The following is a 13,642-nucleotide window of genomic DNA, read 5'->3' on the forward strand; positions in this document are numbered from 1 at the left end:
GCATTTAGGCCAAGAAGTTAGTATAAAAATAACATTTCAATAAAGAACCTATGTTTAGTTAATACGATCAAAATTTAGAGGGATTGGGTACTGGTTCCGTGTAAGTTTTGGGAAATATTCTTGCAATGTTTACTATTAATTCTTTTCTCCTACCAAGATTTTAGTCATGAAGTGTAAAAAAAAACAAGACCAGTAACAAAAAGGGGACTGATATTACGTGCAGTTACTCTCTTACATACAAATACAACCAATTTTATTTGTAGACAAAATTTATTGTACACGCAACGAAAAACTATTTCAATCGAATAATTGATATGATACAAAAGTGAACTAAAATTGTATTCCGGAGAATTGCATTTTTCTTTCTTAGGGATGGCGGGCGTGATTTTGTTATACCGCCCTAACAATCATAACATGTCCGTCTATTAGTGATTCTCTCCTGCTCTTTAGGAATTTTTATTAAACGTTTCTCCGTTCGTTAGTTTTGCGATTGTTTTTCGGAAGATTCTGAAGAATCTGAAGTGCTAGAGTCTGAAGTGTTGGAATCTGAACTTGAACCAGAACTTTCTCTGTCAGCAGCCATCTAAAAACAAAAACATCGTTTAATTTACAATTTCTTACTTCTCTTAATCCACTCATGAGAGAGAAAATCTTCTGACTTTCTCACGGAGAAAAATTTGCGCGTACAGTTAAGCTTGGTTTACATCTAGCAAAGTTAAATCGCAAATTTTTTCGCGTTAATCTCCAACCTCAATAGTTAATCATATTGGGTATTGGCCGCGTGCACGTTTCCAAAGCGAAAATAACAATGATTAAATTTATTTCGTTAGGAGGACATTTCATTGTGATTTTTTGTAAGACAAATTAAAGGAAGAAGGCGAAATCGAAAATATAAAACGGGCAAGATTTAGGGTCTGTAAATTTTTTGTAAAACGAGGGCAATATGGATAATATCACATCTTCCAAAAGAATTGATATATAATCATTTAGGGTAAATTTTTTTGTTTGAGAATTGATATTAGGGTAAATTTTTTTGTTTGGGTATAAAAAAAAATTGTAGAAATGGTTTTTGCACGTTAAAATTTCATTTTATTTTATATTTTGCCTGCGCGCTAATTAGTCATCGACGTTTCCAACAGGCATTAAAAAATTAACTCCAATTTGCGCACCTGGTTAGCGCAAATTAATAACAGAGGGAAACCAACCTTTAATTGCAGCCTATAATTGTTATCTCAGGGCTAAAATTATTTGTTCCGCAAACAAGTAATCTTGCGATTTTAATTTTTCTAGCGAAATCTTATGTTTTGAAACATTCCAAACGAACAGACCACGCGAAATTACAGATAATTATCGACAGGCGAAATTTTCTATTATTATTATTATTTGGAACCTATCGCAACCAAATAAAGTTATTAAAAACCGGGACAAAAAAATTCTGATTAGAAATTTTAGCACGAATTAATACCACTACAGTAAATCCAAATGTGATAATTCATTTAAATTTTTGCTTCAAAAACATGTATAGCACAAGAAAGCCAATTTATAAAATATCTCTAGAGATTTTTGGTCTGCCGAATGTTGTGTATTGAGAAATTTCCTCTGAGATCTGCAGTTTGTACATAGTGCGGATTTTCATAGCAACACCTACCTTCTTATATGCCATCTCGAATAATTTAAGAGACTTTTGCTGAAGATGTTGGAAAGATTCTCTTAATTCGTCTGCGGATTCTAAATCATCCTTTTTCGCCAAAATTTCTCGAACTTTTTCAACTTCTTTTTTCAACTCTTCCACCTAAAACATCGTAAAAAAGCATCGTGAATATTCACATATTCAAATTCCTGAGGTGTATCCGAATTAGCGCATGTCCGAAAACGTTAGGCGATGCTCAAAAACATTTTTAATCCTGCCCGCTGACGGGTGTTTTTTCTCTGAAAAAACATACGGTTAGCACAATAAAATTGTTTACGGGTCAAACTTTCAAAATTTATTCGTTAATAGAAAAATGATAACGAGATGACAGATAAAAACCGATGGAAAACTAAAAAAACCAACCTCCTCTCCAGGCAGCTGATCTTTAAATTCGTCCATTTTACTTTCAATATCATGTATGGCACTTTCAGCTTGGTTTACAGTTTCGACTATTTCTTTTTTCTTCTTATCTGATTCAGCAAATTGTTCAGCTTGTCTCACCATATTTTCGATATCGTCTTTACTGAGACCACCACTGGACTGTATAACAACTAAGAGAAAAGGGAAACTTTTAAATTAAGAAATTCACTGATTAAGTTGGCTAATTTCAGGTTAAAATTTTGAAATAGCAATGAAGAAACTTACTTTGTTGTTCTTTTCCAGTTCCCTTGTCTCGCGCTGACACGTTCACTATACCATTTGCATCGATATCAAATGTCACCTCCACTTGCGGTACACCACGTGGTGCGGGAGGAATACCAACCAAAGAAAACTGTCCTAACATTTTGTTGTCGTTAGCCATCTCTCGTTCACCTTGGTGTACTTTGATTTCGACCTGAGTCTGTCCATCAGCAGCGGTGGAGAATACTTGACTTTTTTTCGTAGGAATAGTCGTGTTTCGATTAATCAGTTTAGTCATAACTCCACCCAAAGTTTCAATTCCAAGCGACAAAGGTGTGACATCCAACAAGAGAATATCTTTCACTTCACCGGCCAAAACGCCTCCTTGAATTGCAGCTCCAATGGCAACAGCTTCATCAGGATTAACAGCTTTACTGGGTGCTCTTCCAAATATTTCTTGAACAGTAGATTGAACCTGTGCAAGGAAAATAGTTTTAAACATTTCTCCGACAGAATTTCTAGAGATACATTGAATATATTTTGTATTTTAAACCTCGAGATGATCAAATTATAGAATAAAATATATTATCCAAAATATAGATTTTCGTTGTTATTTCCATCAAGATTTCGTGGTTTCAATAATGGTGTCAGATTAACATGCTTTGCAATTCAAAAATTTGAACGTTTATGGTTTGTTTTAGAAAACAAATATAAAGGTAAACTTAATACCTTAGGCATACGTGACATTCCACCAACTAATAACACATCTCCAATTTCACTTGCACTAACACCTGCATCTTTGATGGCTTTTTTGCATGGCTCAACAGTTCTTTGGATGAGCGGGTTAACTAGCTGTTCAAACTTAGATCGTGTTAGCTTAAGGTTCATGTGTTTTGGTCCGGAAGCGTCCATTGTTAAGTACGGTAAATTGATGTCGGTTTGTTGTGCTGATGAAAGCTCACATTTTGCCTTCTCTGCAGCTTCACGCAAACGTTGCAATGCCATGTTATCTTTCTTGATGTCGATGCCACTCTAAAGAAACAAACAAAATAGCGTGGTTTATTATGTTTAACCAAACCCAGATTAGTTATATGTCGTCTGGAATGAACCCAAGTTTTGTTTATTGCACAGTTAGATTAGACAGTTAGACTCGGTTAGATTTTACTAAGCAGATCGCTTTTAACATTGTAAGGTATAATAAAATCAAGAGAAATAACTTGTGATTGTTCATTAATTTCAACATTTGCCATCTTCGATAATTTTTAGGAGGCTTCAAACTCTGATGTATATAGATCAAAAAGACTATTGCAACAAATCCAAATTTATTTACTACAGTAGAAGATACTATTTTTGTCTCACACATTTTTCTTACATTTACAGGGCTCCCACCAATTTTGCAACTAATTTTTTGAGCATTTTTTGAGCATTTTGAGGAGGATTTTGACTGTTTTTAGGATACCAAAGTTAGGGAGATTTTAGGAGACTTTGAATTAGTATAAGCTTAACTTAGGATTGAAAAAAGCAGAAAATACCAAAAGAAATGAAAATTGGATTGATAAAAGTTCATTTCTGCATTAGCTGATATAGATTATGTATTCCAAAAGGAAGGTTCAATATAATTTGATTTGACAAATTTTCCTTAAAAATTTTATAAAGTCAGGAATTTTTGGGATTTTTTTTTCTGCTTACAGATACAAATAAAAACAAACACTTTTTCTACTTACATCCTTTTTAAATTCTTTCACCAAATATTCCAATAAAGCCATATCAAAATCCTCTCCACCAAGATATGTGTCTCCATTTGTTGACTTCACTTCAAACACACCTTTTTGAATTTCCAAAACAGAAATATCAAACGTTCCACCTCCCAAATCATAAACAGCTATTCTAAAGTAAACATTAAGCATTTTGCTTAGAAATACCTTAGGAAAAACGTTTGTATAAGAAATATCGCAAAACTAAAGTTTGTGAATAGGACCTCAAGAATTGTGCAAATTACACAAATTGTGATGCCACGTTTTTCATTAAAATTTAAAGAAGCCGTAATCTCAAATAGCTCTTGTTTTACTGACATCCAATGTCTAAAGTGAATCGTAGAGAAGAATAGCAAACAAGCAGAAAATACCTTATTCCAAGAAATTAATGAGGCACAAGTTTAACAATCATGAATTAAATGTTATTCTCTATAACAACTTATGAAAAAGAATCTACACAATTTGGCTAAATCGACTTACAGAAAGCATTATAGTAACGTGAATAAGAAATTTCTTTATTTTGAGGTTGGGTTCATTTACAACCAGTTTCTCTTGTTTCGTCAAAAGAGTTTGCAATATTAACAGATGAACTGAAGCCTGCTTTATCACATTAAGAGAGTGGACCACATCAAGACGATATTAACTTTCCTTTGTTTCAATCAAAAAGGAGAACGAAGTAGGCGTGTGTGTGACCTTCGTAAACTTTAATAAAGTTTTTAAACTAACTAATAACTTTTTTTAACATCCTGGACATTTACATTACGTTTTAATAAGAAGCAATTACTTAGAAAAAGAACAATTAACACAAATTTTAGAAATTCATTTACTTCCTGCAATAAGGTAAGCAAATTTTAGAAATACGGTTAGGGTTATACAATATGAGAAGTTTTATTTTTTAGTCATTTATTGTTAAATTTAAAGTTTATACATTTACAGGTGCAAGCAAGCCAAGGTTTTTTTTAACAGAATCCTTTGTGCGTTGCTTTTTGTTTATTTGTAGTACTAAAACATTAGAAAAGAATGTTCCGTACATTGCTGTTACAGACAACCGTGATACTTATTATGTTGTTTACTATTATTTTAGCAGTCAGAGACAAAGAAGTTAAGACTGAGAGAGACGCTAGTTCAGACACTCGGTTCTCGTGTTTGGGGTTCACGAGTTTAAACGTGCCCCACTTGTCTCCAACATGAAAAAAAATGACACAGAACTAAACGGAAAAGACACAGAAAACAAACAAAAAACCAACCACACGCGCATGTTTATAAAGTGATTCGGGTAAGTGAAAATATGCCAAATTTTTTTTAACAAAATGCGGGTTATACAAAGGTGCGGGTAAGGAAAATCGCCGAATGAAATTTTATGAGGGTTATACAAAGGTGCGGGCTATGTGGTAGCATCAGGTTTGTATACCGGAAAATACGGTATGCACAGTCTACTTACAATTTATCATCACTTCTTTCCATTCCAAATGCAAGTGCAGCAGCTGTCGGCTCGTTAATGACACGCAAAACATTCAACCCTGAAATTTGACCTGCATCTTTGGTGGCCTGGTAGAAAGCAGAAAAAGTAATCAAGACTTGTTAGACAACTGTTTATTTTTTACAACATAAATTTCAAATCATTTATCGCCTCGGATTCATTTTTAGAAAAATTGTTGAGTTAATTATAAAAAACATAGTACCTGTCTTTGTGAGTCATTAAAATATGCAGGTACCGTCACAACAGCATTGCTAACTGACGTCCCCAAGTAACTTTCTAAATAAAATTTTGGTGGATTATCATGCATTATGTGTTTTTCTCACAAGTTATAGCACATCAGGCCATTTCGTAACATCTAAGGTATGCATGAATCTAATGCATGAATAATACTCCTGCAAGTGTGGTGCGTAGGGGCAAGGTACATTGGCTAGTTTTGAAGTGGGTAACAGAAAGTTTCAAAGTTCACAGTTGGGAATTTAAACCTATGCAAGAGAAATCGTCACTGAGGCCAACTAAACTTGTAACTGCTTGTGGGACAAGAATATTCAAGGTAAATTAAATAACAGAAAATTGCCAAAGCTAATAATATTTACCATCACAACACAAACAAAACTTACAATATTGGTGCAGCTACAAGTAAAAACAAACCTGATTAAATAGGCTTTTAAAAGTCAACAATAGGAGTTTCAAAGCCTACTTTAATGTTTTTTGACTCCACAATTTGCTTTTCTTTTCTAATTTTGATAATTTGAAAAGCTTTTACAGACATTACAAAACATTGATTTGCACATCACGTATTAAATATATATTGAATATTTTATTAATATTCAATATTTTCCAGTCTGTTGTTATTTTACTTCTATTGGCTAAATTGGAGCAATTTGGTTTAGTAAAAAAATGTTTTACTAATACATCATCATTCATCATTCTCGGCTTAACGTCCGTTTTCCATGCTAGCATGGGTTGGACAGGGTATATTAATGACCCTCTTCCAATCTGATCTAGACTGTGTTAGATCTAAACTCAACTTCCTCTATATCAAGTCTGTCCTTATAACCTCTTGCCAAGTCTTTCTCGGTCTGCCTCTGGGCTTTGCCCCAGGAACTATCAAGTCTCTACACTTTCTTTCTTACCAAATTATCCTCCTCTATTCTTTCTAACTGCTCCAGCCAATTCAACTTTCTTATCTGGATAACATCTTTAATTCTACGGATACTTAGTCTGCTTCTTAGCTTATCTGAACTCTTTCTGTCTCTCAGAGTGGCATTACACATCCACCTAACCATTCTCATATCATTCTTTTCTAAACGGTCAAGATCTTCCTGCTTCACTGCCCATGTCTCACTACCATACAACATAAAAGTTCTTATACAGGCCCCATACAACCTACCTTTTACCTCAATTGACAAGACTCTGCTAGTTAACAAAGGAAGTAACTCTCTGAACTTTTTCCAAGCAGAATCTGTCCTGCAATAACACTTCTTCCAACACCCCCTTCACTGCCCAACATATCACTGAAGTAACGGAAGTTCTTAACTATCTCTAACAAGCCACTGTTGTACATTAATAAAACTGGAAATACTTCATTCTCTATAATCTCACTTTTGCAACGCTTGCATACAAACTGAATGTCAGCTCTTAACCTTACTCTTAACACTACTGAAAACCACTAAAGATAACTTAAGTAAATCATACATATACAATTCAATATTTTTCCCACTTGCCATTTATAAAATCATACGAAAATGTTTACCTATTTACTTATGGGATTTTATTATCACTACTCATGTTTGCAATTTGGAGACTAAGAAAGCTAAGTGGACAGTTTTATGTACCTACCAGCAGTTTCTTTCATTTTCATCAGGGTGAATGCACCAAGTTGACTAGGAGAGTAACGCTTTCCCTGGGCTTCAAACCACACGTCACCATTTGATGCTTTGACAAGTTTGTATGGCACATTTTTACTAACAAATAAAGAGGTAAGATTTACGAATCCTTAATGGAAAAATAATTTCTTAAATTAAACAATATAACTAAAATTAAAAAAAAGAAAATGAATTGAAAAAATGTCTGTTTTTTAAGAATATACTTACATATCTTTTTGAACTTCTTTGTCATCAAATCTGCGTCCAATATATCTTTTTGTAGCATATAGTGTGTTTTCAGAATTAGTAACAGCCTGTAATAAAAATAAGTTGAAATTATTATACGCAATTCCTTGTTATTATTAGTACCTGAGATAAACTCTGTAGAAGTGATTTGATGACCACAAAAACAAACAGCACAGCACTGCTCAAACATTATTAGAGTTTAAAAAGATGAGATATCAGTAAAATTATATTGCATATAGTAGAGAGGATAGTCAGTAAACGTTGTGATACTGATACAGTTATATTCAGATGACACTTTTGAAAATACAATTAATGTGCAAAAAAACATCTGTTATTTTTGTACTAAGGAATAGAAAATTCTAAGTTGCTCAGAATAAATTGTGGAGTTTAAGGAAATAGTAAATATAGCATTTAAAGCATGCATAAAATCCAAAGAGTTTTTGTGAAAAAGAAACTTTCATGATTATTTTCTTACTGAAATCTAAAAATTTGTACCTGTCTTTTAGCTGGTGCACCAACTAATCTTTCACCATCGGGTAGAAACGCAATAACTGATGGAGTAGTACGAACTCCTTCAGAGTTTTCGATCACTTTTGGGGAGGATCCCTCCATAACAGATACACATGAGTTTGTCGTACCTAAATCAATGCCAATTACATGACCTTTCACTGCACCAGAGCTAAAAAAAATAAGTTGCAGATAGTACAAAAAACTATACTCTTCAGCCTTGTTCAAAACTCTATTTTTTATGTTCTACAATCCTTACTGTTAAGAAAAGAGCTGTTTTTTATTGTGGTTCCCAAAATAAAAAACAATTAGTCATTACTACATATGCTGCAAAGGTCAAATGCGCCCTATGCATGTTCAACTCACAAATCTCAAGCACAGCCTATGAAGGCTGCTTTCTCAACGCACTTATCACTGAAGAAATCTGATCTAATTAGATGTGGTTTTGTATTTTTGTTTTCTGATGCTTTGAAAATTACCAAACTCACTTTTATTTTAAAAATGGAAAACATTTACCAGGAAGAGTAATTTTCAGGATATTTTTTTGTTTACTTTACAGTATTTTCTCAAAACGAAACAATTTTCTGAAAAGATGGCAAAACAATGTCAAAAATGCAACTGTCATTTTTACCATACGGTAGAAAATTTTGTTTAAAACAAAGCATTTTATATTTCTGACGGTAAAGATTATGACGTGAAAATTATTTTCATCATGCTTTTTTTGTTTTATATGCCTATTTTTATCACAAATAAAGCTTCTGTAATTCCAGAAAGTGGCAAAAACAACACATTTTCTCTCTTTCGCAAAACCTTTCTAAGAACAACAATACTATTCATAGTGCTCTTGATAATATCTGCGTTTGCATTTCAAAACATTTCAAAATATTGAAAGCTAAATAAATAATGTTACAAGAACCATACATTAAAACAAAAAATGACTTATGGTGGCCATGTCACCCAATGGTTAAATTAGCTACAGTACAGTCCGAATGTAACCTTCCGCGTACGCGCTATACAACACCTTTTCCTGCAAGTCAGAAGCTCTTTAATCTTTTGCAATTACTTTAATGATCTTAACGAGAGCTATGTTGGGAGTGATTTAACAGCTCCATGTGTGGGCCGTTGGATGTTCCAGGGAGTTGTCTAGTAAAGCGTGCGCCCTAACTGGGTCTGCGTAGCTTAAAATGAGCATTAAATACTCTAGGACTCTCTAAGGCATGACCCCTCCTGGAAATAATAGACAGGGTATATCCCTCGATATTAGTGAGGCTAACCATGTAAAATATGCACATCTGTTTTACAATAGAAGTTTCTATCATGGACACCACGGTGTATTGTTTAATTTTTAACACGTTTGCTGCCGCAGCGGTATTTACCGGGCATTCATTATTTGCCGAGCAAAAAAACCATGGCGTCAATTCACTGCTGTTGCTATTTTTAGCGTATCCATGCTATTTGCCAAAGCTATATCTCAAAACTACCTATTTTGTTACTAAGGTTATCATACATTATTTGAGCATATTTCATACTGAGGGTCATGGTTTAAAAAAACCCACTACAAGTATACTCGTAGTTGGCATTGCAGAAATATTTTTTTTCTCCAGCGCCGAACCACGAGTATACTCGTAGTGACTGATTTCAAAGAAGCTAATATATTGCAGCATTTTCAAACAATTTTAACCCTATTCGGCCTGACGGTTTTTTTTTAATAACTCCTGATTGCTTTGTTATATGGCTATGATACTTACTGAGTTTCAACATTTATCTATTAGACACCTGCATGCAAATTTTTTAGGTCCCATACCTTTAAGAGGCTTTGATATTGGCCATTACTCCAAACTACCCCTAAAAATCTCTATGAAATCCTTATAATGGAGAAAATATAATAACTCCTGTTAGGATTATCCTTAGAACTTGAAACTTGCAAAACAACCTTGGTTCATTAAGAAGAATCATTTTGAATAATTTGAACACGTGACTAATCCGATTTCCCGATTTTGTCGGATTTTACCCGAAAATCGGAAAAAAACGGATTTTCTGGCAATTTTTTATCCCATCCATGTAAAAACCGGAAGATATGTTAAATAACTTTTATTTAGCTTTCAGAAACTTCAAACAGAATGTAAAAATTCGCTCTAGAACAAAAGTAATTATATTTTAAGCAGATAGTGGCATTTTTAACAATTTTTAAGCTTTTGATGACGTCACAGAAAATGTGCTGACGCAAGCAAACTTTTTTTGGCGCCATTTTGTTCCTTTTATGACGTACTATAAGTGTGCCAAGTTTGATTCAATTTGAACAACCCTATGAAAAGTTATTGAGGGGGGGGGGGGGGCGGAATCCGCGCCCCCCCTGGTCATAGTATGTTCGAAAAACCCCGGACCGAATAGGGTTAAAGGCATCTCTTGGATTGCAGTCTATTTTAGAGTTTTCTTTTATAATTTAAAGCTGTCGGAACAAAATTACCTTGATTTTTATTTGGCTTGCACTTGGTAGAATGAGTAAAAAAGGTGAGGATTTTACGTTTTTTTATAGTTTTTTTTACTAAGCATGTGAGTGCATTTCTTCGCTTTTCATTTCCTACTGTTATCAAGTTATCGAGTTGATAGTGAAGATGAGGTTCTTGGATTAGGAGATTCAGATTCTCTATATACTGATTCTTCTACTTTGTCTTCAAGCGAATCAAAGATAGAATCAGATTTTGAACAAGAACAAATTCCTGTGGTAACCAATAGTCCTGAAAGACCCCGAAAACAAGTTAAAACCAGAGGGGGACTTGCCTTTAGAGGTGCACTTGCTCCCAGACCAACTAACGATCATGCCCAACCATTTGCTCGTCCAGAAAGTATACCTGGAAATGATCAAGCTGCAAACTCTGATACGAAAGAAAATCCATGGAAAGACGAACTAAACATTGTTAAAGTATTTGATTTTAATGAAGAGCCTGGTTTGAAAATAAACAGGGAAAACAAAGAGCCTGTGGATTTCTTAAATCTTTTCGCCACAGAAGAGTTGATTAATGTGATGGTAGTTGAATCTAATTGTTATGCAGAGCAGGAACTCCAGAAACAGCATCCACTCAAAAGGAGCTCTTGATTGAAAGATTGGAAACCAATAAATGCAAAAGAGATGAGACTATTCCTTGGGACTCTCCTTCATATGGGAAGTGTCAAATTGCCATCCTTTGAGCATTACCCAATGCTCATTTTGAGCTACGCAGACCCAGTTAGGGTGCACGCTCTACTAGACAACTCCCTGGAACATCCAACGGCCCACACATGGAGCTTTTAAATCACTCCCAACATAGCTCTCGTTAAGATCATAAAAGTAATTCCAAAAGATTAAAGAGCTTCTAACTTGCAGGAAAAGGTGTTGTATAGCGCGTACGCGGAAGGTTACATTCGGACTGTACTGTAGCTAATTTAACCATTGGGTGACATGGCCACCATAAGTCATTTTTTGTTTTAATGTATGGTTCTTGTAACATTGTTTATTTAGCTTTCAATATTTTGAAATGTTTTGAAATGCAAACGCAGATGTTATCAAGGTCACTATGAATAGTATTGTTCTTAGAAAGGTTTTGCGAAAGAGGGCTAATTATACTCAATAAAAATTTTAAGTCATGCAGCAAACATTAATGTTAATTGCTTCTTGCAATGACATAAGGCTTAAATATTCAGCTTCAGAAAATGTTTTGTTTTTGCCACTTTCTGGAATTACAGAAGCTTTATTTGTGATAAAAATAGGCATATAAAACAAAAAAAGCATGATGAAAATAATTTTCACGTCATAATCTTTACCGTCAGAAATATAAAATGCTTTGTTTTAAACAAAATTTTCTACAGTATGGTAAAAATGACAGTTGCATTTTGACATTGTTTTGCCATCTTTTCAGAAAATTGTTTCGTTTTGAGAAAATACCGCAAAGTAAACAAAAAAATATCCTGAAAATTACTCTGCCTGGTAAATGTTTTCCATTTTTAAAATAAAAGTGAGTTTGGTAATTTTCAAAGCATAAGAAAACAAAAATACAAAACCACATCTAATTAGATCAGATTTCTTCAGTGATAACATGAAATACTTACGCATAGGTTCTTTGAAGAAAATCTGTTTGTAGTTTTTCCAAACGAAATCCATGGCGCTAATAAAGATAAAAAACATGATTGTTATTACATTCTTATTATGCTGAAAAATGCATACAATTCTACTCTGAACATGCCTGAACCAAAAGAGCTTACCACTGAAAATGTAAACACTGGAATCATCTATTAGGTTATACATTGCTTATTCTAGAAGTCTATGTTGTTACTGAACTAATGGCATAGCCTAATTAAGTCACCAGAGCCTAATTTGATGTTTACCCTGACTGTCATACATGAGGACTGTGGCTATTTTTAGAACAACAAAGGCCAGCTATCAGTTTATTGCAAATCTCATATGAAAAATTAAGAAGAAAAAAGACTTACGTATTTTGCAATATTTCGTAACACGTTCCCATGAGAAACGCTAGATAAAACATTTCTAGAAATTTTTGACAGTCCAAGCATGTTGAAGATGGTTTGCGATTTGATTTTGCAAGCTGCAGCTTAGCTAACCAGCTATAAACACAAATTTTAAAAGAAATTTCTGGACATGAATGTGAGTGATGTAACCTAAATTGATTAGTCAGCCAGTTTTTGAGGTCATTCTTCAAACGTCCCCGAGGGAGCTATATAAGATGCACATATAGTAAAACTTAGCGTGTCCGACCATGAACAAAGTCACATGGCCGATATTGTTTGCCTCGTTTATCTTTTCTTCCATTTTGCATGAAAATGTTGCGAATACGCCATGTCGTGTATGTTTATATATATGCTCAAGGAGCATAACATTGGCCGCGAAACAGATGCAACATATATTAAACAATGGATTGCGTTCCGAAACAACAAAATAAAGCCACGCGCCCCAACGCTCTGTCCCTTGCCCTTTACCTTGTTTTTTTCTATCCCTTGATTACAGATTAGATCTTATCTTAGACCTTTTACTCTTGACCTTCGTACTTTTACATCAATTATGTTTATATGGAAACTCCAGTTGCAACATAATTTTGTATTTTTGACTATAATCATCTCTCGAGAAAAATTAGCAAAATCAACAGGGCAAGGAGATCGATAGCTCAATGGGTAGAGCACTCATGTCCAAAGAAAGGTTGTTGTTCCCCACATAAAAGGCTGTTGTTTCTGTAATTCCAATGACGCCTTTAAACACTCCAGAACTGCCTTTTTGGATTGACCGAGGTTCAATCCCTATTAGTCAGTCTAATCGATATCCAAAACTGGATATGTTTTGAATATATTCACTTTCGGATATAATGGGTGCAGCAACGCAAGTAGCTGACCCGCCATCAATCCTTCAGGGAAAACGGGACAAACAGGATAAAACATAATCAGGGGAAAAACGGAAAAATGGTCGGATGTTTAGGGTGGTTTGATAATACAA

The 13,642-nt window shown here is 34.2% G+C and overlaps 1 protein-coding gene across 1 annotated transcript; it reads right to left on the bottom strand.

Annotated features, from left to right (window-relative positions):
* Positions 1-251: 251 nt before the first annotated feature.
* On the bottom strand, positions 252-12,802 carry LOC130644650 (stress-70 protein, mitochondrial-like). The gene is made up of 13 exons (XM_057450335.1): positions 12,631-12,802; positions 12,250-12,305; positions 8,152-8,335; positions 7,639-7,724; positions 7,385-7,509; positions 5,748-5,821; positions 5,507-5,613; positions 4,036-4,198; positions 3,041-3,343; positions 2,336-2,786; positions 2,054-2,241; positions 1,649-1,792; positions 252-583 (listed from the first exon to the last, which is right to left on the bottom strand). The coding sequence occupies exons 1-13, from the start codon at positions 12,709-12,711 to the stop codon at positions 479-481; spliced, it is 2,067 nt and encodes a 688-aa protein (XP_057306318.1). The 5' UTR covers positions 12,712-12,802; the 3' UTR covers positions 252-478.
* Positions 12,803-13,642: the final 840 nt, after the last annotated feature.

The sequence above is a fragment of the Hydractinia symbiolongicarpus genome, chromosome 5, assembly GCF_029227915.1.
Source record: "Hydractinia symbiolongicarpus strain clone_291-10 chromosome 5, HSymV2.1, whole genome shotgun sequence".
Lineage (NCBI taxonomy): Eukaryota > Metazoa > Cnidaria > Hydrozoa > Anthoathecata > Hydractiniidae > Hydractinia > Hydractinia symbiolongicarpus.

Excerpts from the sequence above, each read along its gene's own strand:
- LOC130644650 (XM_057450335.1), bottom strand. The coding sequence starts at position 12,711 with ATGCTTGGACTGTCAAAAATTTCTAGAAATGTTTTATCTAGCGTTTCT. Across the intron at positions 7,510-7,638 it reads AAAGAAGTTCAAAAAGATAT|TAAAAATGTGCCATACAAAC; the intron begins GTAAGTATATTC and ends TTTATTTGTTAG. Across the intron at positions 584-1,648 it reads TCGAGATGGCATATAAGAAG|ATGGCTGCTGACAGAGAAAG; the intron begins GTAGGTGTTGCT and ends TTTTGTTTTTAG.